A 27,796-nucleotide genomic window follows, 5' to 3' on the forward strand; every position below is an offset into this window, starting at 1 on the left:
AACCTTTAATAAAAGATGTAAAGAATGACCTGGCAAGATAGTGACCAATGCTTATTTCTGGTATGAGAACAAAAGCATCTCTAAAGATGAACATACTAGCAAGACAAGCATATTTTTGTCAGAACATACCACCCTCCATTCCCAAAACAAGGCATGCACCAAGTGCAGTCAGCATGCAATTAATTATTTGGGCATAAACAGAAACCGAAGATAGCCAGTAAGGTGATGCAGGGTGTAAGGGACAATAAGAATTGGGACTACAAGACATTGAGAAATACTGCGTGACAGCACAGTTGAAGATGGTTTCTACGTGGGTCCTTCATGAAACGGAAAAACACAGGCCAACCATGGAAATGCACTTATTTGCAGACCACCTTGCAATATAATTTGGCTCCCCAAACCCACAAGGCCAAAAATGGTCTACATTTCTGACATCACAAAACCAACCATGGAGATATGGGACTCATTAGCCCACTCAACAGAATTAACATCCTTTCTGTCATCCTTCAGCTCAATATTTAATAATTCAGATTTTACTTTATGGGTATGGGTTCCGGAGTAGCGTGCTACTCTCCAAAAACGCGCTTCAACACCCCATCAGGGGTAACAATCGCTAAATAAATGCAAACCTTTTCCCTCTTTTATCCCTCCGCTATTCAAATAACTGACTAACCTATCCACCACTAAAATCACTTTCATATTTCACTACACTAATTCACCACTAATCCTTTATGGGTTTCGGAGTAGTGTGCTACGTGCCAAAAAAGCACTTTGACGCCTCGTCAGGGGTAGTAAGCGCTATATAAATGAATTTACAATACAATACACATTAAACACAATTTCTTTCTGTATTGATGCTTAATTGCTGTTACACACTCCACTCACACAAATGATAAAAATACCTTTCGCTCGGTCAATAAAACCAAGGGTGAAACTGTTTTTCTTCCGTAGGGGATGCATTGTATAAACTGAGGGAGCTCGGACACAGCTCCCATCAAGGCTGTGCTGTCCCTCAAACGCAGCGGCCCATACAATTCATCACAAAGGCATAATTGTTACATGAATTGGCCAGTCCCTCTGAGTCTCCCAAGCTGTAGAGAAAAAATCTAGCACCAAGTTACCTACCACTGCAAGTACTTAGATATTTGGGAGTGGGGAAACTACCATGATCTTCAAGTCACCAAGGATAAATAAGGGTGCAGAGATACACCTGAGAATAAAGAGAACAACGAGAAAATATGGGTTGAGCCTGACAGTCTTAGGATGTCTTCCCCCTAACATTTTGCTTTACGCCTCCATTTGCTGTCCACTTTACAACTGCTAACCAGTGCTAAAGTCCCTGTTCTCTCTGCTTTAACTTGGTAACATTGGCTTACACCCAATTGGCATATTTATTTTACTGGTAAATCCCTAGTAAAGTGGTACTACATGTGCCCAGGGCCTGTAAATTAAATGCTTCTAGTGGGTCTGCAGCACTTATTGTGCCACCCACTTAAGTAGTATTTCAACACGTCTAAGGCCTGCCACTGTAGCATTTGTGTGCAATTTTAAACTGCCATTTCGACCTGGCAAAATAATAATTTTGTCAGATATACATCTTCCTTTTTAATACATATAGGTCACCCCGACGGTACGCCCTAATTAGCCCATAGGACTAGGTGCAGTGTATTTAAAAAGTTGAACATGTACTTTCAACTTTTACATGTCATGGTACTAAAAAAACCTAACTTTGTTTTTCACTACTGCAAGGCCTGCATCTCCCCTTGGATAACACTGGGTTAACTAATTACATTTATTAAGTACTAACTTTCAATTGGAAGCAGGTGGGAATGTTGAGTTTGGTGTCTAAAGAATTGTAACTTAACGCCTTCTTTAATGGTAAAGTTGGATTTTAAGTCATGATTGTACAAATGCCACTTTTAGACAGATCTAAAAGTACTTGTTAAGTTTATTTGAATGCACTGTCAAATATATCCATTGTTTGCAACATTACCCAACACTTTTAGAAAGTTGGCATTTTCTTATCGCAACCATTTGGTGTCTGCAGCCTGTATCCTGGGTCACATGACAATGTGTAGTTGGCATTTGGTCTTAGTGTATTTCTCCCAGACAGTGAAACAACCAACTATAGGTGTTGGCAGGATGGGCCATCTCTGACCTGAAAAGGGGAAGGAGCTGTCACCTACCACATTTGCACATCACAAAGACTCTGCCTGGGTACACTCACAACAGGTTTGACAAATAGTATTTTGTGACTCTAGACAAGCTGGGCCGAGGACAGGGAGGCGGGAAATTCTATAAACCTCTAGGGAGGACATCCAGAACTTTTTCCTACTTCAAAGTTGGCACCAGTTATAAATAGTGGCCCCTTACAACCAAGTCTTCAGTACACCTCTGGACCTGTGGAAGACTCATGAGGACTGCTGTGTTGTTCTGCAAGAAGGACTGCAGCTCTGTTGCCCTACTGCCCTGCAGCCTGAGTAAAAGGACTGGACCATAATCTTGATCTCAGGACCAACAGAGTGACTCCAAGGTATAGTTAGCTGGTATACTGATCAGAGACTCAGGGGCACAAAAGGCTCAAACCCCCTTGAACCCACAACGTGGACTCTCCTTGCTGTGAGTCTTGCTCCCCAAGTGTTGACATCTTAGTTCCTGAACCCTTGGAAATGGGCCTGAAGGTGCTCTGCCAGCCCAGCTGTGGTCTATGAACCAAACCGATGCACCGTGATGCATGTCTTCACAGCTGCTTCTGAACCACCGCAGAGCATCCTCGGACTTTGCATCACAGCCTGCTAGCTCATTGGAAACCCTGCCGCACATTGCATCCCTGACGCAGGCCTTCGCCTTGCAAGCCTCTCATCGATAACATGCTTATGGATGACACAGGACTTCTCGTTGGAGCCCTGCAACTTCTCCGGAAGGCTGGTATGAGATGCATCTTTGACAAGGAATCTTGCAACACTCTGCAACCAGGATTTAGGGTACTTCGTTTAGCGGGCCTAACCTGGTCCTTATATCCATCCAGTGGGCCATTGTGGTCGGCCCAAACTTGTGACTGTGTCCTTGCCCAGTCAGACCAAATAACCACAGTTGACACCTTTGTGCTTCAAGGCACTATTTTCACTTAAATCTTTAAAAATGCATATCACCAGTTCTACATATTGGTCTTTTGTCCTTTTGGCCTCAAAGAATTAATTAAATTGCACTCTATTTATTGTAACTGGTATGGGAATTTTCTTGTGTTATGTTTTCACTTTACTACTGTTTGAAGTGCTGCATACATACTTTAATGCAAATGCGTAATCAAGAGAGAGAGAGAGGACCAGATAGCTAGTCCTTATCCCCGGGGTTATATATGATTTAATCAAAAAGAGACTAGCTCACGATTTACGAAAATTACAGGGAGTAAAAGACTCGAGTATGTTTCGTCATGGGGTGGGAACACCTGGTGAGTGTGTTCATAAAGCCCTCACCCACCAACCTAGTTGGTGGCATGCTTCATCATCGGGCCCACCCAGTGACACCTAGCGTGTCCCGGGTGTGCTTCGACGCCTGATTACAGCGGAGCAGGTATATTGCTGAGTGTGCAGTGAAGGGTGTTATGAAAGTGATGTTAAAAACGGCTTGGCGGGGGTCCCAGTACCCGAGGGTAAATTAGACTTTAATACCTGGGCCTCCGTCAGCGGTTAAAAATAAGGCTGTTGGATGTTAGAGGCGAGTTACGACCTCCCACATCCGGTGGGTCAACATGTTTCAGCCAGTGCCTTATGTATATGCTGGCTTTCTTCAGGACCTAGATAAAAAGGTGAGTGTAATTAAACTAGTGGGTGTGTAATTCAGACTATGTGTCTACACGCCCTAAAGTGTTTATCTATGTGTGAGAGGGGGATTCCCTTCTCAAAACACGCTAGTTTTAGCAGGTTCGGACCTCAAGGTTGAGAGGTGGCAGGGGGTTGACCAGCTTTTCTGGGCAGAGCCTGCTCTGGACCTGTAGTGCCTCCTTCGCATACCGGTATGCGAAGGAGGCACTACTCACCTTTTTATCTAGGTCCTGAAGAAAGCCAGCATATACATAAGGCACTGGCTGAAACATGTTGACCCACCGGATGTGGGAGGTCGTAACTCGCCTCTAACATCCAACAGCCTTATTTTTAACCGCTGACGGAGGCCCAGGTATTAAAGTCTAATTTACCCTCGGGTACTGGGACCCCCGCCAAGCCGTTTTTAACATCACTTTCATAACACCCTTCACTGCACACTCAGCAATATACCTGCTCCGCTGTAATCAGGCGTCGAAGCACACCCGGGACACGCTAGGTGTCACTGGGTGGGCCCGATGATGAAGCATGCCACCAACTAGGTTGGTGGGTGAGGGCTTTATGAACACACTCACCAGGTGTTCCCACCCCATGACGAAACATACTCGAGTCTTTTACTCCCTGTAATTTTCGTAAATCGTGAGCTAGTCTCTTTTTGATTAAATCATGCATACATACTTTACACATTGCTTCTAAGGTAAGCCTGACTGCTTTTGTGCCAACCTATCAGAGATTTAAGCACATGTTCATTTGAGGTTTTTTGCGTTTCACCCTGGCAAGTTTAAGCCCTGTCCTTAGGTCTGTTGGAAGGGGGAGTTGAGGTGGGTAGAACTCAGCAACAATAAGAATCCAAGCTACTGCAAGTTAGTAAAATTGGGGAGTTAATTTAATCGAGTATTTTTGCAATATAGAAGTCACTGCTCACTTGGAGCATGGTTAGCTGCAATGAGTTGTGCTTTGTTTCCGTGATGAGTTATGCGGAGCTTATTCTCACCTGGGTATTGTGCGACGAGTTGTGCCTTGCTCTCTCAATTTTTCTATAATGATTTCCACAGTTTTCTCTCTTACCAGTAGTAGGCTGGAGTTGTGTCACACTCTTCTCCTTCGTCAAACCATTTGTTTTTGGATTGGCAGTAGTGGTTCCTCCTGTTGCTCTTGGCAGCCTCTTTCCAGGTACTTTTACTGTTGTTCGTAGAAGATCAATCTCTTTCCCATGAATGTTCTGCATGTAATCCTAGGAAGGATGAATAGACAGACAAGATCTATTATCACATATATTTACCAGTTATTTCGTGATTGTCGTATAGTTACTCTCCCCACGCCAGGGCAGGATTAACTTTAAAATGAAAAGTCATGTAAAATGGCAAACATTGTAATAAATACAATATGCACAAGGACAAGTTTACTTAATACAGTAAACACTTTAACATGCACAAATCAGTATAGATGTTTTCCAGCCATTATATTTCTGAGTGGCAGAGCATAAAGCCTTAAAAAGACTGAGCAAATGCTATCGTCGAGACAATAGAAGGGGGAACAGATACATGGGAACCTGGGCAGATGGCACATGGTCCAGGAGCATATGCAATGAGGGCTCCAAGTGGCAGAAAGTTAGCTGCAGACTCATTTCTGAAATACAGTATCACCCTCTTGTTCCTTTAGTGAAGAAGAGACGGATGAACCACATACAAACACCTTATACACACACATAGGTCCCAGATTCCTTCTCGTACATCAATAACAAATCCTGACGGGAACACTTTCTTTTTTTTACATAAGTTGGTTTTCTTTGAGGTGATGTTTCTGTTTCTTTGATTACAGTACTGATGCAAGATGGCCACCAGGTAAGTCTCTCAGTGAGGCGTTCTCCTGAGCCCTTGTGCCACCCATGGGATTCCTCTGTCCCCTACACCCAGCCATATTCTCAGGAACCACTCTCACAAGAACAAGGTGAATACTTTTCTTTTGTCTTTTGACGTTACTACCTTGAGTGGTAAAGGCTGAGTTCTTTGTTTTGTGGTGTTGCGCTTGGCATACCAGATACTTGGTTGTCTTGGATGGCAGCAGGACATCTTGGGGCGTGCTGATTTCCAGTTTTATTTTCTAGACCGTTCTTTTCTAATGCAATGCTTGTGGCTCTGTGCTGACTGCCGCTGGTCCAGCAAGAGGTACCTGTGCCTCTGCTGCCTCCTGTTCTGCAAACCTTTGAGCAATGCTCTGGATCCTTGAAAGTTCGGTTGGCTGTGCTGGGCTTCCCTACTTAGGGTTAAGGAATTTAATAAGGGGAGTCCATGCCTTTTGCTGGGCAGCTTTAGGGGCCTCTGGGGGCTTGAAGTGTTGTTACTGATACTGGGAATTGTTGGGTCCTGCTGCTTAGTGGTTCGTGGGTCTTCCCTCTTTTGGGCGGTCTGTTGTTTCAAGATTCTGCGATCCACTGGGTGGGCAAAGCTTTTAGTGCCCACCGCATGCCAGTCCTGGATTCTTGTGTGTGCCAACTGGTGACTTAATCTGCACATTTTATCTTTGGAACAAGCGTGTTTTGCGGGTCTGGTTCATGCAACAGCTCATCTCAGGGGTACTGGTGCTCATGTTTAGCCACACTGGAGCTTCAATTTGCACTTTCACTGCCTGAGGCTTTGCTGCTGCAGGTGTCTCTTGGATAGTGATCTTCCGATGTAACTCTCCAGTTGAGACAATGTGCACTGGGACATAAATTCCCGATCCTCACTGGAGGGCGAGAGCGTGGACCTTTAGTTTTTCGGATGGGGCCTGGCCTTTGCTAAGTCATGCGGCAGCTGGGTGGTGGGGGTCAAGGATGATGCTTCATGTCAGGGTGTTTTGTGATAAGAGATCCATTTAGAAAATTATTATTTTCGAGCAGAGCGGAACTCAGGTCACCAAATATTATGCTTGGCTTCCTAAACTACCTAAGCTGATGGATTATAGTCAATGGTATCGTTGTCGCTCCTAGAAAATGGAGTCGAAGAGTGTTGAAAGTTGCTCTAGGTGCTCTGGTCAGTGTGTACTGGGGAGACCAGATGAGGGAGGAGGAACTCGTCATTCCCTAGAACAGATTTTAAGTGCTGAGATTTTCTATGGTGTGGAGAGTTCCTGGTGGCAAAAGAATGAGGCGAGGGAAGGAGGTCTATTCAGTGCACTGGAGTGGCTAACCGAGAAAGGTGTTGTGTGTGGATACTACCAGCATCTGAGGGCTCCAGCTATGCGCTCGTTCTCTCCTCTCCTTTTATAACCATGTTGAATTTTGGGAATTTTAAATCTCTGTTCAATGCCAATAGCATGAAATGTTACTGGTAGACTAACATCCACCCCTCCGCCTCTAACCCCAGCATCCCTCTTCCTTATCCATAGTTCAAGCATCCTCTCTCACCCTCATCTCGAATGCTATACAATATGCACACCCACATAGGGCGCTGCACGGGATAGTAAGCAGACGCACCCAAAGGATTTTCTTGTAGCTGGTCCATGCCCTCTTTAAGAGCATGAAGCACTTAGAGCACTTTCTCCAGAAACCAATTCAATTGCCACATCCTTCTCAATGGCTGGAAGCAATGGACGCTCCTTCTTGCCTTCAGTAGACTGCCGGGTGAAAGCATGTCTACTTACTCTAACCACCGCATAACCAGAGGATCTAATAAACATGAACGTGAACACGTTTCTCTATCCAAGAACTGGAAAGGATCAACAGATACTGAAATTCAAAAAGAAGAGCAGAGGAGGATCAAGAGGCAATTTTCAAGGTGAGAAAAATCCCAAAGCAAACTTGAGGCAAAAATATCAGGAAAGGCGGAGGTGAATGTGACTAAAAAATGCAATTTCCAACAGGGTACAATGCATCCAGATTTCATTATACATGACTTGCAAAGAAAGTGACATCAACAGTAAAACCTCTTGAATTGGATTTGGTATAAGGTCAAATCGGCACAGTAATCAACTTCCTGTAAATCTAGAGGGAAAAACAATAATGTGCTAATACATTTAAATTGCTGTGGAGGTTACCCTCAGAACACAAGAAAACGGTAGCAACATCCTTCACAATAGAAGATAGCAGACAGTGAACTAGCCTACATCAAGTGCAAGGTCCGTTGTCGTAGGCACTGAAGGCCAGGCTTCCAGAAGGGCACCATTGCCTGCTGTTAGGAACAATGGAACTAGTGCCAGTAGTATTTCTAGCACGAGTGGCATGTCTGTTACCGGTGCCTGCAGCATCTCCTATTTCCAGAGCCAGCACCATCCCTGTTATTAGTGTGCGCAACATCCCTGTTAGCAGAAAGGGCAATAACCCCTCCTATATGAAGCATACCACAAACAGGAAGATCATTAAGAAAGATGTTGGAAGGGACCCAAGGACGGACAGACTACTGTGACCAAAATATCCTGCTCCTCAGCAGCAGTCTAGCCGTCGCCCAAGCAACCATATACCCAGTCCTCTCCATAAGTTACCTACAGCAAAATGGAGGCGGAAAGGCTGTAGAGGGAACACTAGATGTTTTAACAGAGGGGTCATACATGTGAGAAGGACTGATTATTATTTAAGGAAACCGCTGATGAGATAATCTGATACCCAAGACTAAGATCTTAACAGCTTGTGGGGCAGAACCCTGACTTAGGCACGTGGCTACTATAATCCTATTGGCTTCCAGAAATGTAAACTTTTGTCAGCTCATCCAGTACAATGGTCTGGGGAATTGAGTAGAAAAAGTCCTGAAATCAAAAAAGGAAGGAGGGGAGTAGAATGGCTTAGCTGTGGGGCCCATTTGATGGAGGCCATAGCCTACCAGAGAGAGAAACAGAGACCTGTTTCAGGTTAATCTGACATTTAGGGTACATTAGGCAATCTTAGTGCAAGCACAAATTCACATTGAACATTGACAAGAGAACGGACTCTACCTAAGCTGCAACAGTTATGAGGTGGAAGAGTGACAGGTTTGACCATGACTCCAGCTGAGGTAGGGAAAGTGGTGGACTGCGATCAAATGTCAGACATTTCACTGGTCCTCGTACTAGGCCCCATTGCTTGAATGAGCCATGGCAGGGGGATAGGCAACCTATTGGGCAGATTCTGAGTAGTTCTGTGTGCCTGGGAGAGTGTACCCTCAATGACCTGTACTGTGATTCCAAGGAATAACCCTGAATCAGTAGATCATGGTGGGGAGAACATAGTGACCTTGAGACCCAAAATTCAACAGTAAACAGTAGACCGTACACCACACACGCACCTGTAGCCCAGTGAAAATACAACATATATTAGGCTGTCCCAGAACTCCCAACAGCATTTCCTTCCTAACAAAACTGCACAAACCACAACATGTTGGACAATACCCTGCCCATCCAGCCAACACAGCTCCGACATTCCATATAGTTCGACTTTAAGGAGATTGCATCTACATGCACAACATTAAACAACACTCACACAATTGCATTCTGAATAAGGCAGCATATTGGGTGCAATACTGTGCAGTTACAAGAACTCACTAGGCGCACAACATCCAACAGAACCCATTACAGACACCAAAGAAGACCTGCACCCACACACAATGGCCGTGTGCTGCATGGGTCGGGTGCCTAAGGTGCGCTGGGAACAGCAGGCCAGAGGGCAACTCCCACTGCACACTGCCACAATTGTCCTGCTGCAGGGGGGGTCTCCCACAGCAGGTTGAGTGCAGACCATGCTGCGGGCCAGGTCCTGTGTCCAATCCCCTCTATGCAGTGCAAAAGGCCATACAAAGCAGGAATTGGATGGCAACGAGGTATTATGAGCAGTGGCTGGCGCCCAACCCCATTGTGCATAGCCAAAGGACATGCGCTGCAGGCTTTGCTTCTGGTGGTTGATTAGCTGCATAGTCTGGCTGCAAATCAGGCCTTGTGCATAACTGTTAATAAAGTACACCATACAAAAAAATTAAATTCCCTGGAAAAACATCAGTTACAAACTAGTTAGAGAAATGGTTTGGCTCACACACAAAACCACAAAAAATCACCAGTTGTGGTAATCAAGTCACACAACTTTCGGCGCCTGCCACAAATTTGCCAATAATACAGAAACACCATAGCAGTTATCAGGAGATCAACATGTTGAGTGGTACCTAATATAGCGTATGTTGTATGTGTCGATAACCATAACTGATTAATTTCAGTGGTTTTGTCCCGATGGAGCAGTGTCTCTTAATTCCAGGTTGAGTTGGGACAAAGCTGCTCATTAGTGAGGCCCTTGCAACAGCATGATTGAGGACTAAGGCATGGGTAAATCTACTTTTGATTCTTGACCTCTTAGTTAGAGGAGAAAAGGAGACAGACCTTTTGCCTGTTGGGAGAAGAGGTCAGGAAACAGGGTCCATTATCGGCAGAAGTCAGTTTATTTTGAAGCATTGTGGAAATTGCGATGGTCATTTGAATGAACAGGTTTAGGTGCAGGGTGTGCTTTTTGCCTATGATGAAAGGACATGAGTGTGACAAGCACGAGTGGCGCTGTAGTCAGCGCTGCCACTAGTACCATTAGCGTTAGGGTTCTATTTTTCCACTAACTCTGTCACTATCCCTCAACTCATTTATGCCCTGATCCTCTCTGATCACCTGCCTCTAGCTGGCAATGCTCCCTTGGTCGCTACCTGCAGACATGGTTTAGACTTTGGCTACCATAGGGAAGTGAAAAGCTTACAAAATTTTATCAGGTAATTCTAGGTCACTCTTAGACCCTGATTTTGATGGAGTCTTTGAGATACACAATAAGACGTGTGTATAATAGCAGCTCTACAACTGTTCTGAAGGGTAGTGGAGAATAACATGGTGCTGCACCCCTCTTCAGGCCACAGTGCCTGTTATGCCCTAACAGCCACTGTTAGGGGATAACGGGCACAAGGAGAAACACGTGTGGCATGGGCTTTTTCGCAGAGGCCGCTTTTTGGAAAACACCACCTTACCGAATATGTGTCACGATGTGCTTCTCATTTTTGCTAGTAATGTATCATAAGCATGCACTCACTTTAAATACTATACCACACTTAAGATTCATTTTAAACAGGAATGAGCTACATATTGCTGTGTATTCTACCCAGTGACAAGTAAAGATAAATGCAACTGTGTATAGTAATTCAATTCATTACTGCACAGTGAAAAAATTAAGTACATGATCTAGCAATATCTCCCACTTTTACCCGTTAGTACAGGATTTAAAATAATGGATCAGTAGTAAAATACAATGCAGCTGTTATTGTGCTCTCAAACTGCACCACCCAGATTTCTCACAGATGCTACAGCGTATTGCCATGCAAACTTATGGCAGAACAAAATGTACAAATTGTTGTACAAACCTAAAGGTTCTGCTACTTTAACGATCCATGAAAACACTGGGGACTTGTTGAGGGTGCGCCATTAGCAAATGCACAGCAATCACAGCGCAAAAGCTCCGTCATCTTTGGCGCCTCAGTCTCAAGTTAAAGCGTCAGGGCCACTGGAACTATGTGATTGTGCAGCGATTTTTACACAATTACAGATTTGGCGCATTTGCCACATAATTCCAAATCAGCCGCTTAATCTTCAGATATTAACACAAATAAGATTTTGATTCTAACTCAAACGGTTAAAAAGTTCCAAAAAATGCAACAACACATGTTGCCGCCCAGTGGTAGGTCCTTTGCAAGGCTAAACTGGTCACCTATCTGTTGCTTTTTGCATTATGTGGATGGTAAACTGGTACTAATGAGGTGCAACCAATGCCTACAGAGCATTTCTAAGTTTAAAAATTATGAAATAATGAAGTAATACTGTTAGAAACCGAGTCTCCATTTGGCAGCGGTATACACCACCCTGTCCAAGTAGGGACCACGATCCTAGTCAGGGTAAGTCACAACACAATACTAACTTATCCTGTCGTCACCCCCCCCCCCCCTAGCTTGGCATACACCAGGCAGCCTTAGCTTAGAATGGAATGAGTAAAGTATTTGTGCAATATCCCATACAACAAGACGGTAAATAAACTACAAAGTGAGACACCACACCAGGTTGGAAATATAAAGAATCTTTATCTATGCAGGATAAAACCAAGAAGACAGAAATCCAATCAGGCTGTCACAAGCTATATTTCTGTAACGGCAAGGGTCAAAAGTCAGTATTTGTCACCAATGAGCATCTCTTAGAGCCGATATGGTAATCCTTTAAACATGAGGAGTAATAGAAAAAATGAGCTTGTCCCTTTATTTCGCTATCTTCAGGGCAGCTGGAAGAGTGGGCAGGCACTCCCAGGACATTGTGGGAAAGAGACGAGCACCTCACTTACTTCTACGACTTGTCAGCGGCAACAGGCTCACTCAGAACAGTGCGAGGAGGAGGTGAAGCACCTCACTTACTTACTTCTCCAACTTGCCAACTGCAACACGCAAGCTCAGACCAGTGCAGAATGAGGTGGAGCACCATGCTCACTCTACGACTTGCCAGAGGCAACAAGCATGCTCCAGACGGTGTGGTCCATGAGGTGAAGCACTGCGCTCACTTCTCTGCCTTGCCTGCAGTAACAGACATGCTCAGAACAGTGATGGGATGAGGGTGAGCACCACAATCACTTCTCCGACTTGGCAGCACCAACAGGCACGCTCAGAACGGTATGGAGATTAGATGAAGCACCATGCTCACTTCTCTGTTTTGCCAGCGGCACAGACACACTCGGAGTGGTGCAAGGGCTGAGAAGAAGCACAAGGTCTTTGATGTCCCTGTGACCTCGGAGAGAACAGGGGGAATGCAGACAAGCCCTTGGAGATCACTTTTGGGGGAAAGGCAGAGTTCAGGGGGTCAGGGACCTAGTACTTATACCCAAATGTGCCTTTGGTGTGGGGAGGACTTAAAAGAGTGGTTTTGAAGTGCACCAGAGGCCCTTTCACACCAGTCCTGTCTGCCAGGCTATCATCAGTCCTTTGTGTTGGGTCAGGCCATCACACCTCACTTTCATGTGCCAGTGTGAGCCCCTTTTTCCCGTTTGCCCAGGCAGGGCCTTCAGAATGCAGATGTATGCACATGGGTGCTCAGCCACACCTGGCCTTCCTGTGTTTGTGGCTGTCTGCAGGGAATACACAAAGTGGAAATATCACCCAGTCCAGATGTGTATTGGAGACAGCCTGCAGGCCCAGAGAACAAAGTTAAGAGCAGAGAAATATCTACTTTCTAAAAGGGGCGTTTCCACCATAGGAGTGTTAAATCCAATTTGACCAGCATTACTATTCCAACCATACCAAACATGATAAAGCTACTCCTCTGAGATCAGAAATTACCACTAAAAAGTATAGAAGGGATTTCCAAAAGCTAGTCTTTGAGAGGAGAAGGCCTTACAGCAGTGAAAAAACGAAATAGGCTGTTTGGCACTACCAGGACATGTAAAACATGCAAGTACATGTCCTATCTTTTACTTACATAGCACCCCACCAATTGGATTACCAAGGGCCTTCCTTAGCGGTGACCTATATGTAATAAAAAGGGGTTTAGGGTTAGCAAGTAGTTTGCAATCCCAAGTCACAGTGGCAGTAAGCTGCACACACAGGATGTGGAATGGCAGGCCTGAGACATGGTTAAGGGGCTACGTATGTGGGGGGCACAATCAGTGCTGCAGACCCACTAGTAGCATTTAATTTACAGGCCCTGGGCACATATAGTGCACGTTCCTAGGAACTAATACGTAAATCAAGTATGCCTATTGGGTATGAGCCAATGTTACTATGTTTTAGGGGAGAAAGCACAAGAACTTTAGTACTGATTAGCAGTTGTACAGGATGCAGAGTCCTAAAACCAGCAAAAATGGGAACAGAAAAATGGAGGGATGGTGAAAGTCAGGCAAAAAGTTGGGAGAAGACCACCCTAAGGCTGTCAGGTCTAACAAACATGATTGCAAAAAGTGCTGCATAATTTTCCTTTTATTGCCGCATAATTTACGTAAACCTTACTGCATAGTTAATTGGCCCTCTCCTGTTGCATAATTCCAGAGGCCCTGGCAAAAGGTGAGCCCACCCATCTGAATGGGAATTTGAGAGATTTATAGTATATTTCTCAATCGCACTGATAGGGCTTTACACCACTTTTACACAGTCCACCACCATTTCCTCCTACTGAAGGCTAGGGTAACTGGGTATGCAAGGAACTATCCAAGAACTCTCACAGGTCTAGCATAACTTTGCTATCCCTATTTGGATCACCTCATTTCAGCAACACTCTGCTGTACTGCATGACTTGAGTTTGATTTCACCACTCCTTGTCAACATCTTCCCCAGCCTGCTCGGCACATCATCAAGTTCTTCAATCTAACCTTCGAGAACTACGTTGACCTACACACACGAGTAAACAACTGCCCTAAACTATTAGCTATTGGATGCCAAAGAATCACCTTAAACACGACTCTTCCAAAAAAGAGATCATAACCCATGGATAATGGAAGACTAACAGCCTACAACCATGTGGCCACAGAAACTCAGTCTACCTCCAGCAACATCAACTGAAGTAAGAACTCAGGAGTTGTCATGGACTCCAGAAAGTGAACCGATGTGCTTTCTACAGCATGTGAACTCTCCAACGCATTTTTCCCCATTTTTGTTATAAACAAAAGCTGCAGGCTACCATTGCACCTGTCAAATCTTGTGTAAACTACACAAATGACTCTCCCTATGGTTACTGCACTTCCTCCGCGAAACACTAAAAACTATCCGAAATGCTTCTACACTTTGCCTAACTGGCCACATTATACCAGTCATCCAAGTGCTTCAGAGGCTACCCATGTCCACCTACTCCACTTTTACATTTCAAAGGCTATACTTTCATCCAAGTAAAGCTATAAAAATATTCACAGGAAAGAACCCTGCATTCTAGACCAACACCACAGCTGATCGTCCCTCCCTATCTGAAGCAACTTATCAGTGGAACCTCCTTCCTCAGTCAGGTTGTGAAATTATGGAAGTTTCTCTTCAAAAACACAAATGTTCAAGACCATAGGAAAATTAAAAGCAAGGCAGCAAAGACTGAATCCTCCTCAACAGACTACGAAGAGTCACACATTCCCATTGCTCATGCTTCCTGTGGTATCCATAGGTATTGGTTTGAAATTAACTCCGTATCATACCTCTCAAAGAACTGGAACCAAAACTCAATATAGGATGTCAATCCCATTCCAACACCTTCCCGCTGATACACCCCCTAAAAAGATTAACCTCCTATCTCACTCCTTGATTACTCTTTTTTGTTTTTACTTATTAGGAATTCTTACTCCTCTGCACACTGCTTGCATTTGTAGTCTCTTCGCAGCTATCACTAGCGAGCACTTCCTGCACTAAGAGTTCATTCTGGACACCATGGTGGCTAGTTGGAATTGGTCTGCTCTGATATGTTTATTAGAACAGTAAAATGGCAAAATAAGCCTGATCGGAGTCATTTGTGATCTGCTTCCAGAGTGAGTCACACAGGCAGACCCGTCCTCTAGGCTAGGAACCTAACAAGCCCTGGGAAATGTTTTAATATCAGTCAAATTGCACCAAACAAATATTGCAAGTATGGCCAGCATTCCCCAGATGAAAACTCCACAATTCATCTTCACTAACGTCCAATGCCTGAATGTTACAGAGTAAAGTTAAGAAAGTTATTGTTAAAGTTTTAATTCTAATGGTTAAATCCTCCCTCAACATCTTCATTCGCCTTACCAAAAACAAATACATTATTTAAAAAACACTAGGATGGCAGCCATACTACCGAACCTCCGGGGGGCTGGAAGCTTTCCACATATCATTTCATATGCATAAATATTCAGTTAACATAGCAGCTACCTACCTTTGCCGCTGCAGTTTCCTGGCGACATTTCTTGCTGGAGAGACACACTTGTCCTCTGACACCCCCACAGCACACATAAGTCATGTACTATGATTAATTTGCAAAAGAAATATATTTAAAAAAAATAGAGGTCCTTAAACTGTTTCTTTTGCGGACGTAGCCTACATCCACCAATGACAGCACCCACTTCCACCACTGGCAACACCCACTTTCACCACTGGTCCCACCTGCCGTTCACATGGACAATACCCAAGGCTGTACTGCACCAATCTAAACCAGCGAACCTGTCTTCTTCAAGCAGGGCATTCCCCGCCTTCTGCCAAATCTACAAACGGGGTCATATAGTTCCCTTCACAGCATATTTAATGTTAACATTTACTTAAACCAAAAGGCAGTGGAAGGCTGCCTATGCATGTGGAAGGCAATCCGTGTCTGTGAAAGTCAGTAAGGGGCTCTCACTGACTGTGATGATGCATAAATTATCAGAAGTCAGAGGCATCGAGAAGTTGCCAGCACCTACGGCAAGCCACCTATTGTCACTCATTTTCATGATGCTGTGAGTGCCAGCTATTGTCAGTATTAGTCCAAGCCATTCTGTGAGCGGCAATGAGTGGCTGCTGGTCTGGCCGGAGGATGTCAGTGACAGTCATTCAGAAGTAGCTTATGCATTCATGAATTAACAACAAACTGAGGTGGTCAGTCAGTGGCTGTGATAATAAAGGAGGGGTTACCTATGCATGTGAGAGGCAGTGAGCTGCTGAGTGTAAGGCATTGCCTACATTTTCGAGTAAATTCATTTGTTGCTTTGTGGCTGTAAGAGGAAGTGTGCGGGTTAATGCCAATGCAAGTGCCTTAGGGTGTCATGTAGCCTTTGTCAGAAAGAGCCTGTGAGAAGTAGTTAGCAGTGGCGGCTATTGACGTTTGAAAGTGGTCGGGCGTAACGTTATCGTGGTACCGCACTGAGGTGAGCGAGCGTAGCGTGCGAGCCTGAACAACCTATTGGGGGTTCTGGGGGGTTCTCCCCCGAGAAATGTTTGAAAAAAGAGTGGATAAATGGAGCATTTTCAAGCAAATTTGAGGAAGCAGGAAGGTTGAAAAAGCACTTGCGAAAGTGTTATGACAGGACCTGTCACCCCAACACTGCTGCAATGTATGAAAGATTTAAAGACACACTACTCCAAAGAATAGTACATCACAATGCAGTAACACATCACTGGAGGAGCCACTGATTCATGATGCATATAATAGAGGAAATGTGTCAGAATGATGGCACACATTTTAATAGACTGAACAAAGTGAATTTTCTTAATCAGCAGAACATGCTAAGCTAGAAAAGCATATTTCTAATGCAATCTGTTGCACCAGCCTTGGTACCAAAGCACTTCATGCTCCTTCTACTGATATTAAACAGAAGAGAGGCCCCCTTCGCGGCACTTAATCGAAATAGACTGTGCCCAGGTGCAAACCACTTTATTACGTTTTAGGCACGATACTCTTTGCAGTCTAAGGAGACTCGACTGTGGCATGTACATGTACTGTGACATGTACTCAAGTTGTCCATGTGTACTGAGACGGAAATAAAATCTCAAAATGCTTCTTTTGTGACATCTTTGTGCACCTACTCCCCAGGCAAGGGCTGTTGAGGCACGGCAAAGGGTGCCACATTTCCACACGACACTGACCTCCGCATCCCCCCGATGAACCACTCCGTGGTTGCCCCTTCTTGGTTTACATTCTGTCCCTCCGTGTTTAACGCTATAAGACCGGCCATACCCGTGTCTGGATTTTATATCTGTCCTCCACTTGAAGGACAGCACTCTGTGTCCTTTCCCTCTCCAGATATCACCCCCTGGACTCCAATGCTGGCCCTCTCATCTCCTGCAGAGTGCTGCGTGGCTACAGCTCTTTGTTACACCTTCCATCGCTCTGCCTGCGGTGCCTGGGGCCTGTGCGTGCTTCTCGAGGCCAAAGCTCTCCGTGCTCCGTACCCCTAGCCCCCGGCCAGCAATGCCTTGTCTCTTTAGCACTCCATGCCAAACCCCCTCGATGGCACAGCAGTCCATGCCCGGCCCCTTGTCTGTACACTACTCCATGTCCGCTTCCATGCAGTACGACATTCCATGTCTTAAAATGCTGGTCAAAGTTGAACTTTCAGTTCAAATAAATTAAAAGAGTGAATATTTTGGGGTCGCATAAAACATGCACGTAGCCAGTAAGAATACCTTGCCCCTCCAATTACAGCCATCGATGTCCCATTCGCAAAGAGATTGGTCCGTGTGGGACAAGGTCAGACCGAAGTGAAAACCATCTGTGTCCCCGTCTACGTCACTGTTGCAGGGGGTAGTGAAAACTGATAAACAGTACACAGAGTTCATTCGCTCCGACAGGTTCCCTGTTTGCACGTCTCATCGTCATTCATTTAACCACAGTGTACGTGGGGGAGTAGAATTCACGTGGGAACGAGCCTTGCAGTATGTTAAAGTGAGTGCAGTGTACTTCTGTGGATATTACAGTGTACAGTAAGAGCAGTCATGGCCGTCAAAACGGGCGGGTGGGTTTGTGGGAAGCTGGGGGGGGGGGGAGTGGGACGGGCACGGACGGTAATCGTCAGTATAAAATAAAACACTTACCTGCTTCCTCCGAGACCGCATTACATGCCGCCGTCTCAGCTCCTGCTTGCTCTGGAGTCCCGGCGCCCTTTTAGGCAGCTTCCCTCCTCCTGCTCCTATTAAGCCAATCACAACGCTGCAATGGCAGCGTTGTGATTGGTGAGGCGCCCCAGCCGGGCCATATTCTCAATCTAGGTTGCATGCAGCAGAAAAAGGGGGAGTGTGCATGACTGCTTTGTTCGGCCCTGGGGCCAGCCAAACAGTCAGTATCCACAACAATGGGTAAGCCACTCCCCCCTGCCCTCGAGCAGGACCACCCGCCCAAAACCAGGCACAGAGGCACTTCCGCTTTCTCGCATTGCGAGAAGCAGAAACATAAATGATAGTATTTACTGTTTATTTTTCTGCCTTCTCGCACTGCGAGAAAGCAGTGAGGCGTCGCCCTCATGCCCCAATGGGGGAGCTGCCATTGGTATGTAGGGGCTGTAAGAGAGGGCATTAGTCTAACTACAGCTTTGATGTGCTTTAGCTGACCATCAGCAGCTGTAAAGTGCATCAGTGCTGATGTGAGTCGGGCTTCTCAGTGTGTACATTAGAAAGTGCTAAGCAGGCCCGTTACTCTGATTGTAGGCAGTGTCATGTTTGGAAGTAGCAAGATGTATAAAAAGTGTTTTTAGTTCTTGTCTGCCTTTAGCAATCTGTTTTCAAAAGACCTCTTGTGGACCATACCAAACACTTACCTTAGACAATGTGCCAGCCAATTGCTTATCATTGGTTCGCTTTCTTGTTTTATTCTCATTTGCATGCTTCTTTTTTAATACCTTCCTCTTCTCGCAGTTGTTTTTGCCTTAGAGCATAGTCTCTTTACAATACTTTTGAGCATATGACTTGTATACTTCCACTGCTTACATTCAAGAAGCACCTTTTTTGGTCGAACCTAGCGGCAGCATGCATCAACTGCTCGCTCTGCGAGGCATGCTGTAATAGAGTATGCAGTGGTAGCCCCGCCGACTCTCCGCCCATATTTGTCATTGGCTTGTGTCATTGTCCTTCTTAAATGCTGGCTTCTGATTCATAAATGGCTTGTTAGTCCCTTCTTGGTACCACCTTTTCTGCATTTGTTACCGCCCAGAACGAGTGGACCTTTTATTAGGCTTGTTACTTGGTCTGCATTATAAGTGGGTGAGCACTATTTTGTTTATTGACACTGATGGGACAATGGAGGCTGCTTTTTTTGTATGTGCATGGCGAGCGCGGCGCCCGCTTTAGGGACACCACGCTCAGTTTAAATTCTATTAAGAAAACTTTGATGTCGAGCGCAGCGCCCGCTTCAGGAACACAGTGCTCAGGTACAATTTTTTGATTTTTAACTTTAATACTGAGTGCGGTGTCCGCTTTAGGGACACCACGCTCAGTTTAAATTCTATTTTGAAAACTTTGATGTCGAGTGCAGCGCCCGCTTCAGGGACACAAAGCTCGATTTAATTTTTTTTTAAACTTCAATACTGAGCGCAGATCCTGCTTCAGTGACACAGCGCTCAGGTTCAATTTTCTTTTTTTTTTATAACTTTAAAACTGAGCGCAGCGATCGCTTTAGGGACACCGAGATCTTTCTTTTTTTTTTTACTTTAAGAATGAGCGTGGCGCCCGCTACACAGAAACCGCGCTCTGCAATACAATAGGTATTGCTTTTGAAAAACTTTGAACTATTGACATTGTAAATGACAATGCCTTTAAATTTTTTTATAAAAGGCATTGCCATTTACAATGCCAATAGCTAAAAAACTCGCAATTGTGTGACATATTGCACTGTAAATACTTGCTTTCTTTTTCATTCAGCACTCCATGAGAGTACATGTGTTTTCCGGCTATGCTCCTCATGTGCCGCCTTTCCTCACAAAAAACTGGCCCCTGTGCTCTAAATGTTGCTTCACATACCTCACAGCTTTTCTGTAAAAACACATTTGAAGTTATATTTTTGCAAGGGTTTGAATAAATTGAGGCAGATGTACTTAGCATGACGGAAAACGAGATGTCTTTTCTCATGAAGACGCGTAAATCTGCTCCTTGGGCTACTGCAGAGGACCAAATGGCTAGAACATTTGTGTCAGTTGTGCGTCCTGTCACGAGTTAACTAAGCCTTGGCAAGAGTTTTAACTCAAATTCAGACACGTATTACTCTTACATTCTGTTCTAATTTTCCTGAATTAAAAGTATTTTGAAAATAAATCATGCCAATTATAAAGATGGTAAACATTGAATTCATATTACAGTTTTGAAATAGCTTAAGATATGTATTTGCTTTTCTTCCAGTAATTGAAAATGTCTTTTGTTTTTACCTTTTTACACAGTCCTTTACAAGAAAGCTTTGTCAAAGTCAATAGCTTGGTACTCACATTAGACAGGCAAGACCTATGGGTTTTGCCAATGGTTGTTGCATTAGTTGTGAGAAGTTGGCCTGGTATATGCTGACCACTAGTTATAGTGGGCACCTTGTACCAGTACAAACAACCCTTATTGATGATTAGGTTCAGTACCGGACTGGCCATAGCGGGCACAGGGCAATCCACCGGTGCGCCGCACGGGTGGGGGCCGACCTGGGGGCAGTTTGTTTTTGCATAGCGGCAATATCGGCCCTGTACCAAAATCGGCTGAAAATCGGCCCCGGCAAAGAGCTCGGCGGCACCTCCAACCCCCCCGAGTAGGGAGGGGCGGCCGAGCACTTTGCCAGGGCCGGTTGTGGTTCCCAGTCCGGCCCTGATTAGGTTAAAGACAACATTTATTGAAAGCTATCCTAGTGGTAGCTATGGAGAGCAGCCTTCAGACTATCTCCAAAGGAATGTAAAGCTGCTTGTTTTACTAGTCTATAACCTTCTGAATGACCAAATGAAAGGAGAACCACACAGGGTATATATATATATATATATATAAAATATATTTATTACTAAACACTCTCTACTAACCTCTTTATGAGATTAGAGAACAAAGCACACAATATTACGGTACTAGAACAACAGTAAATAGCTCAATACATAGCAGGCTCCAGGGGAGACCGAACCATATACTAATAAAGTGGTATAACAACCATGACTTGACTAGACACAGTGCCTAGAGCACGTAGAATCGCTGGGACCCCAAGGAACCACCCAAGGTAGTGACAGAGGAGACCCACGGGGGACGTGTGCAGTGTGAGAACACAGCCGCAAGCTCCGTAAATCCTATGGGAAAGTCACGGTTGGAATTTTAAGGATTAAGGACACTTAGGAGAGGACTTTGAGCAAACCCTTTCAGACTTAGAAAGTTCTAAGGCCAGCACCCATGTGAGCACCGGGTGCATAGGTGTCAAATGGTGTTGGGAATCTTCATTGTTTTCAATGGCGAGAAGCTGCAAAGTGCTGCTGCTGTGAAGAGGAAAAGTGTCCGGTGTGATCCAAGCCTGTATCGAAGCTGAGAAGAACCTGAAAGCAGAGAGGACAGAGTCTGGGTCACTTGCCAGTGACCAGGGGCTCGGTAGACGAATGCCCACCGATGTCAGGTGTTTCAGGTGAGAAGAGGGGAAGCTTGACTCTGTAGCCACAGGGACCAGGAGATGTCAACGATGACCAAAGTCCACAGGCTAGCTGTCCCACGAAGGATGTCAAGTGCTGGGGGGTCAGTGTCCGGATTTAACACCAACAAGCCTTGGCAACTGCAACCCATGCTGTCAAAGAAAAGATGCTTCTGTGAGGACCAGCAAGGTCCTAGGGACTCCCCAAGCGATGTAGAGTCAGGGCACGTCTGGAGCAACCAGGTAAGCCCACTGAAAGTTAAATTGCCTTCACAGGGATCCACAGGCCAATGGACCAGGGATCGTGAAGGGACTTCGAGAGGAATCACAAAATACCAGCACACGGAACACTCGTTGAGTGTAGGCCAGTTTTCTATGGTGGAATCACTGCTCGGGGTCTTGACTACAAGTAGCCCAAAGCACAGCTTCAGGGGTCGCTGGAAAGCAGAGGCTTCTGCAAATGGACACGGTGCCTAGCGGCTCGGGTTGCACGGTCCACACGAGGGATACGGATCTCAGGTTGGCAGAGCACACTAGTCGACCTCGGGGACGCTTGGAAACCCACCTCCTGTGTTGCAAAAGTCTTCAGAGTCCTCAGGAGTGTCGGAGTTGCAAACCGGTCAGATGCGTCTTTGGTGCCTGCTTAGCAGGGGAGTAACTTGTTTACTCCAAGGGAGATTCTTCAACCATCTAGCGCAGTGTAGTTCGTCGGAGTACTTGGTTTCTGTAGCAGAGTTTTGTCCAAGTAAATCTAAAGTCCAGTAGCTAGGGGTTCCTACTTTATACCCAAGGAAGGGGTGGGACAAACTCTGGGGACCCACCTATGGGAGGGTCAGGACAGAGGGGTGGCTACACCCATATCCTTTGTCCAGTTTCGTGCTAGAGCAGGGGCTGATAAGCCCCTGCAACTGGTTTGGGCTGGACTATGCACAGGGACACCAAATGTGCCCCCAGTGCAGACATCAAAGCACTCTTGGAGTGCACCCACCCAGCCCCAATACACTAAAGCCTGTCTGGGAGGTGGTTACACCTCCCTGTGACAGGAAACTTATTGTCCAGCCTTCCCCTGCCGGAGTTTCGTCCAGCAGCAGGAGGGCAGAATCGTGTCTGTGGCTGGCAACATCCATCTAGTGATGCCAGGGTCGAGAAAGTTAGTACCAGGTGTACCAGTGTTGTCATATTTCTCCCTCTAGGAGGGTGGAATCATACCTCCCACACCAGTTACTGGTGTGGAGGTATGATTCCAAGGTGTTTGACACCAAACACAACAGTTTTCTGTGCAGCCGTTTTAAAGTTAGCATTTACCGCGAGGTTATAATGCACTTAAGAGTATATGGTATGGCTGCATCACAGAACAACCCCGGAGAATAGATTCCGAAGGATGCAGAGGGGTCCTGCTCATGCATGGGCACCCTCTCACATAAAACCCAGCACCCTGCCTTCAGGATTCATAAGGTCTGCCATAGGGGTGATTGATAGGTTTATATGTGCAGTGATAAAGTAGATATAGTGAACCTATGTCTAAGTTAGGGGTGCACGCACCACCTTATACAGTTTGCAGTAGCAGACCTGAGGTGTCAATTTGAGTGGCCTTTTAGGGGTGGCATAATACATGCTGCAGTCCCTGGGAGGCCTCTGAGGTACCTATGCCCTGGGTATATAGTATACCATATATTAGGGACTTATAAGGTACCCCAGAATCCAACTTGGAGTGTACCTAAAGTACATGCAATCAGTTTATAAGAGAAGGCAGCTAGGCTGGTGTCCTGAATAGCAGGACCCCAGCCAGACTAAGTCGAAAACAGTGAAACATCAGCAAAAAGTGGGGGTATTGATAAGAAGCAGATCCTACTCTCCTACATTAGTCAAAAGCTGCTTTACCAGAAACTGGAAAAGCAAGTAGGTAGTACTGCACCAAGCCCTGTTGTAGGTAAAGCACTTTGACATTTGAAGGCATACTCACTGCCACAATGCATCTTTATCAAGGTCAGCTAGACGAAGACCTAGGCAATATGACCTATAACAGTTAATGTGCTGCCCCCAGGGCAGTCGTGAATTCACACCTGTCTGAAGGCAGTGGATTAGTGAAGGACATACCAGCTGTTTGAAGCAGCTGATCAGTCTTTCCTGAGGGGATTGCAACATGGCCTGGTGTTCAAAGGCAGACAGAGATCCTGCTTGAGACGGGTATAATCAGTGACTGCACCTACCTGCTATGGAATGTCTGTGGTGAGGGGGGTCCATGGCACTCCCTTTCTCTCTTTCAAGGGGTGCCCTCACTGTGTGCCTCCTGACCCCTGCTTTGCTTATGCATCCACATCTATAACATGGCAGAGGCACAAAGGCAACGTTTTTCCCTCATTTGAGTAGCCCCCAAGCAAATGAGGAAACATTCTTTAAGTTTGCGCCTGACCTATATGTGTGCTTGTGTGATGGTAGGACAAGCGACTACAGTCACCTCTGTAAAACCAAATTATTCAGAGGGTGCAGAAAGCGGGTGCCAATGCCCGTTGCACCCATGGAGCACTTTATGGAATTTAGCCACTCATGCTGGCATTTCTATATTAATAACCCTACCTATGCTCGGAACCATACACTACGGTGTGACTCAAATCACTGTGCAGTACAAAGTGCAGCTGGGAGTGGTTGATTGTTTAAGTAAAATACAATGGGGGCACTTGTTTTTAAATTGAACTGTTTCTCATGAACTGCATTTGTATAAAACTGTATCTGTACTTTGTACTGGGAAGTGGTGTATAACATTGTAACAATACTGTATGGAGGAGGCTACGACTATGAAAAGATTAAAAATTGCACTATACCTATACTTTAGGGGTATATATGACAGTAATATGAATGCATAATAAAGGGCACCGTATAGGGGAGGATGGTATAAGTAGGACAACACCTTTGATCATTTTAGACAAAGACACAATGAGTGTCGCTGAGTTTGGTAATCATAGAACCTATGAACCTTCTGCTATTAGAGTCATAAAAACACTTTACTACTAATATAAGTGCAATGGAATCACAGTACAACAGAGCTTCGATGCTAGGACTGGATGAGTCTCATACTTGACTTGGCACAAATAGTGCCCTCCTAAAATGTATTTCTTATACTACTATATGAGCGATGACTATGGATGGGAAGGCATGGCCTTTACAAATACTGTGTTAGTAAATGCCTCACTCCGAAAAGTTTGGACTGATGATTCTGTTTTTTTTACTCTAAGAGTGCATTGAGGCCTGCAAATCTGAAATCAGTGCTAGTGCTTTGACCCTTAAAAGTGTAATGTTAGATTGGCTATACCCAATTTGCATACCTTTTCTTAATTACAAGTCCCTTGCAAATGGTACCTGCAGGCCTGTACACCAAGGTGTCCCACCAGGGCTGCAGCATACATTGGCCACCCTGGATGTGACACTGTTAAAACATGTCTCCCAGCCTCCCACTGCAGACTAGCAGAGCAGTTGTAAACTGCTGATTCGACTTTGTCATTTAAATTAATGGCAAAGCCCAAACCTACCTATTTCATATATTTAAGTCACTTTCAACAGGCCTATTGAGTTGTGAGGCAGGGTGCTGTATATATATGTCCTTAAAGTAAAACCTGTGAATTGTTATTTTTACTGTGGAAGGTCTAGTAGCCCCATTAGCGAGGACAGGGTTACACGCTGATCACTAAGCTGTGCTAACTTCTAAATGGGACTACTAAAATTGGTACTCCAAAGTATCAATTAATCATCACATTAAAACCGACTTCATGCTCAAGTCAAATTTAATGCAACATTTAAGTAAATGCAAATTTTAGAAAGTTGCCACTCTCTTGCCCACATTTTCCAGTTGCCACAAGCAGATGCTGGCCACAGGATAGCCTTCTGGTGAGAAGTGTGAATGATTCCCAGGGGCAAGAAAAACAGAGAGCTGCCACTGGGAAAGGTGCCCCAGGCAGGAGGCCACACACAGTGTCAGCGAAAAAGGTGAACTTCAAGGGTGAAGCAGCCTTTGAAGAGCAATGGTGGACCGACACAAGCAGGCTGCTTTTTGTTGAGGTAGTTGAGCGGGTGTCAGGGTCAGAGAGGGGAAACCAGTTGCCAAACAGATTTTTTTCCAGGGGCGTGTGGCCCACAGGTAGCCACACATCTAGGATTAGGATGGGCCACCAAGCTCCACACACTGAGAGAAGGGTCTGCCATCTTGGGAATGGACATAATAGTATACTATGGGAAAGCTAGATGCCACCCTTTTCAGGAAGCTGTCCTCAGTTGTGAAAGCTCTTATTAGCCCATTTGCTTGTGACCACCACATTCCCCGGAGGGAATTTTCTGGGCAAAAATATGGCACCCGAGTAACCATATGCAAATCAGTCAGTCTTGACCCTGGTCCAATAGGAATAGTCCAGACCAAATTGCCCCACCCTCTACAAAGTCTACATGCCCCCCCTCGCAACTATCGTCAGAAACCACGGGCGAATGACACCCAAGGAACCCAATGTCACCAGAAACAACTTACAAAAAAAGATGACAGCCATTGCAACCTGGATGAAGAACAATTGCCTGAAACTCAAATCAGAGAAAACAGAAGTCCTCATCCTCGGCTCCACCCCCTCCCCATGGGACGACACCTGGTGGCCCAACGCGCTTGAAACCCACCCACCCTGACAGACCATTCATGCAACCTTGTATCATACTGGACTCATTGCTCACTATGAATCGCCAGATCAATGCGGTCTCCTCAGCATACTACGCAAAACATTCAAATGGATACCCCTCAACTCTAGGAAATCGGTCACTCATGCCCTCATCACCAACAGACTCTACTACGGCAACGTCCTCTACGCCGCAATCAACAAAAAACTCCTCTGCAAACTCCAGACAGTCCAGAACGCCACGGCCAGACTTATCTTCGATATCCCACAGCGCAACCACATCACCCAAAACCTCTGCAACCTTCACTGGCTCCCCGTCGAAAGAAGAATAACTTTCAAGCGGCTCATACACGCCTGTAAGGTCCTCCACAACATCGGACCACAATACCTCAGCAACCGCCTCTCCTTCTATAGCCCCAAGCGAAACCTCTGCTCAGCCGACCTTGCCCTAGCCACGCCTCACGCTTCTCAAGAACATCGCTGGTGCAAGGTCCTTCTTCAACCTCGCAGCCAAGAACGGAAACAACCTCCCCCTTCACCTACCGCGAAATTTGACACCGAACCAATTCAGGAAGGACCTCAAGAACTGGATCTTCAAATGATCCTATAGGAGCTGCTCACCCCCCCCACCCCAGCACCTTGAGACCCTAACAGGTGAGTAGTGTGCTCTACAAACTCTGACTGATTAATTAAATGAAAATGGGCATCATCTTGTTCTATTTGCACATATATTCAATAATGAGGGATATTTGTGTATAGCTAATACACAATATTGATTCTTTCCCTGGTTTGCGAGATGAGACCACTGTTGGAGACTGAGTTGGCTCCCAGTGATTTTCGCTTCCTTGTATGCTTCAAGTAGTATTATTGTTTAGTTTATAGACTTGTGGGAATACATCCTAATCAGGAGACTTATTGTAAGGTAAGACAGACTTTGCTGATGTAATTTCTTTTGTTAAGATTTCCCCTTTTACCAGGGCCTTGTAAGCCTTGGGAGGTTGAGACAAACAACATAAATCCTTTGCTCTCTCTAGACTGTGTGGAATATGAGGCTCCAAATTACTTCAGAACTCTGGTGTGTTGGCCCTGTGGGTTTCTCTGTATGTCCCTAGGCAGACATTCAGGTTCCATGCAGCAGCTCAGGGAGTGAGGTTTTAGAAGACATTACACTCTTACCGCAGTCCAAGTTTTAGAATCTCAACATCAGAATAAGGGGATTTTGGATCTCCATGCAAGACTTTCTAGTTTTTCTGTTGCTAAAGGAGGCCCTGTATCAATCAATCCAAGTAGAAGCTAATGTGAGTGTAGTAATGGCTGGTTTATTGGGAACCTGCAGCTCAAGATAATCCATCCACTAAC

General features: G+C 45.3%; 1 protein-coding gene across 1 annotated transcript in view; it reads right to left on the reverse strand.

The window, feature by feature from the left end:
- Positions 1-27,796, reverse strand: part of AGAP3 (ArfGAP with GTPase domain, ankyrin repeat and PH domain 3) — a 2,202,224-nt gene that overhangs the window by 675,360 nt on the left and 1,499,068 nt on the right. Inside the window, exon 11 of the mRNA XM_078662817.1 lies at positions 4,890-5,055. Within this exon, the coding sequence (XP_078518943.1) occupies positions 4,890-5,055 (166 nt within the window). The remainder of the gene's footprint in view (positions 1-4,889; positions 5,056-27,796) is intronic.

This window comes from Lissotriton helveticus, chromosome 10 (genome assembly GCF_964261635.1).
Source record: "Lissotriton helveticus chromosome 10, aLisHel1.1, whole genome shotgun sequence".
Classification (NCBI taxonomy): Eukaryota; Metazoa; Chordata; class Amphibia; order Caudata; family Salamandridae; genus Lissotriton; species Lissotriton helveticus.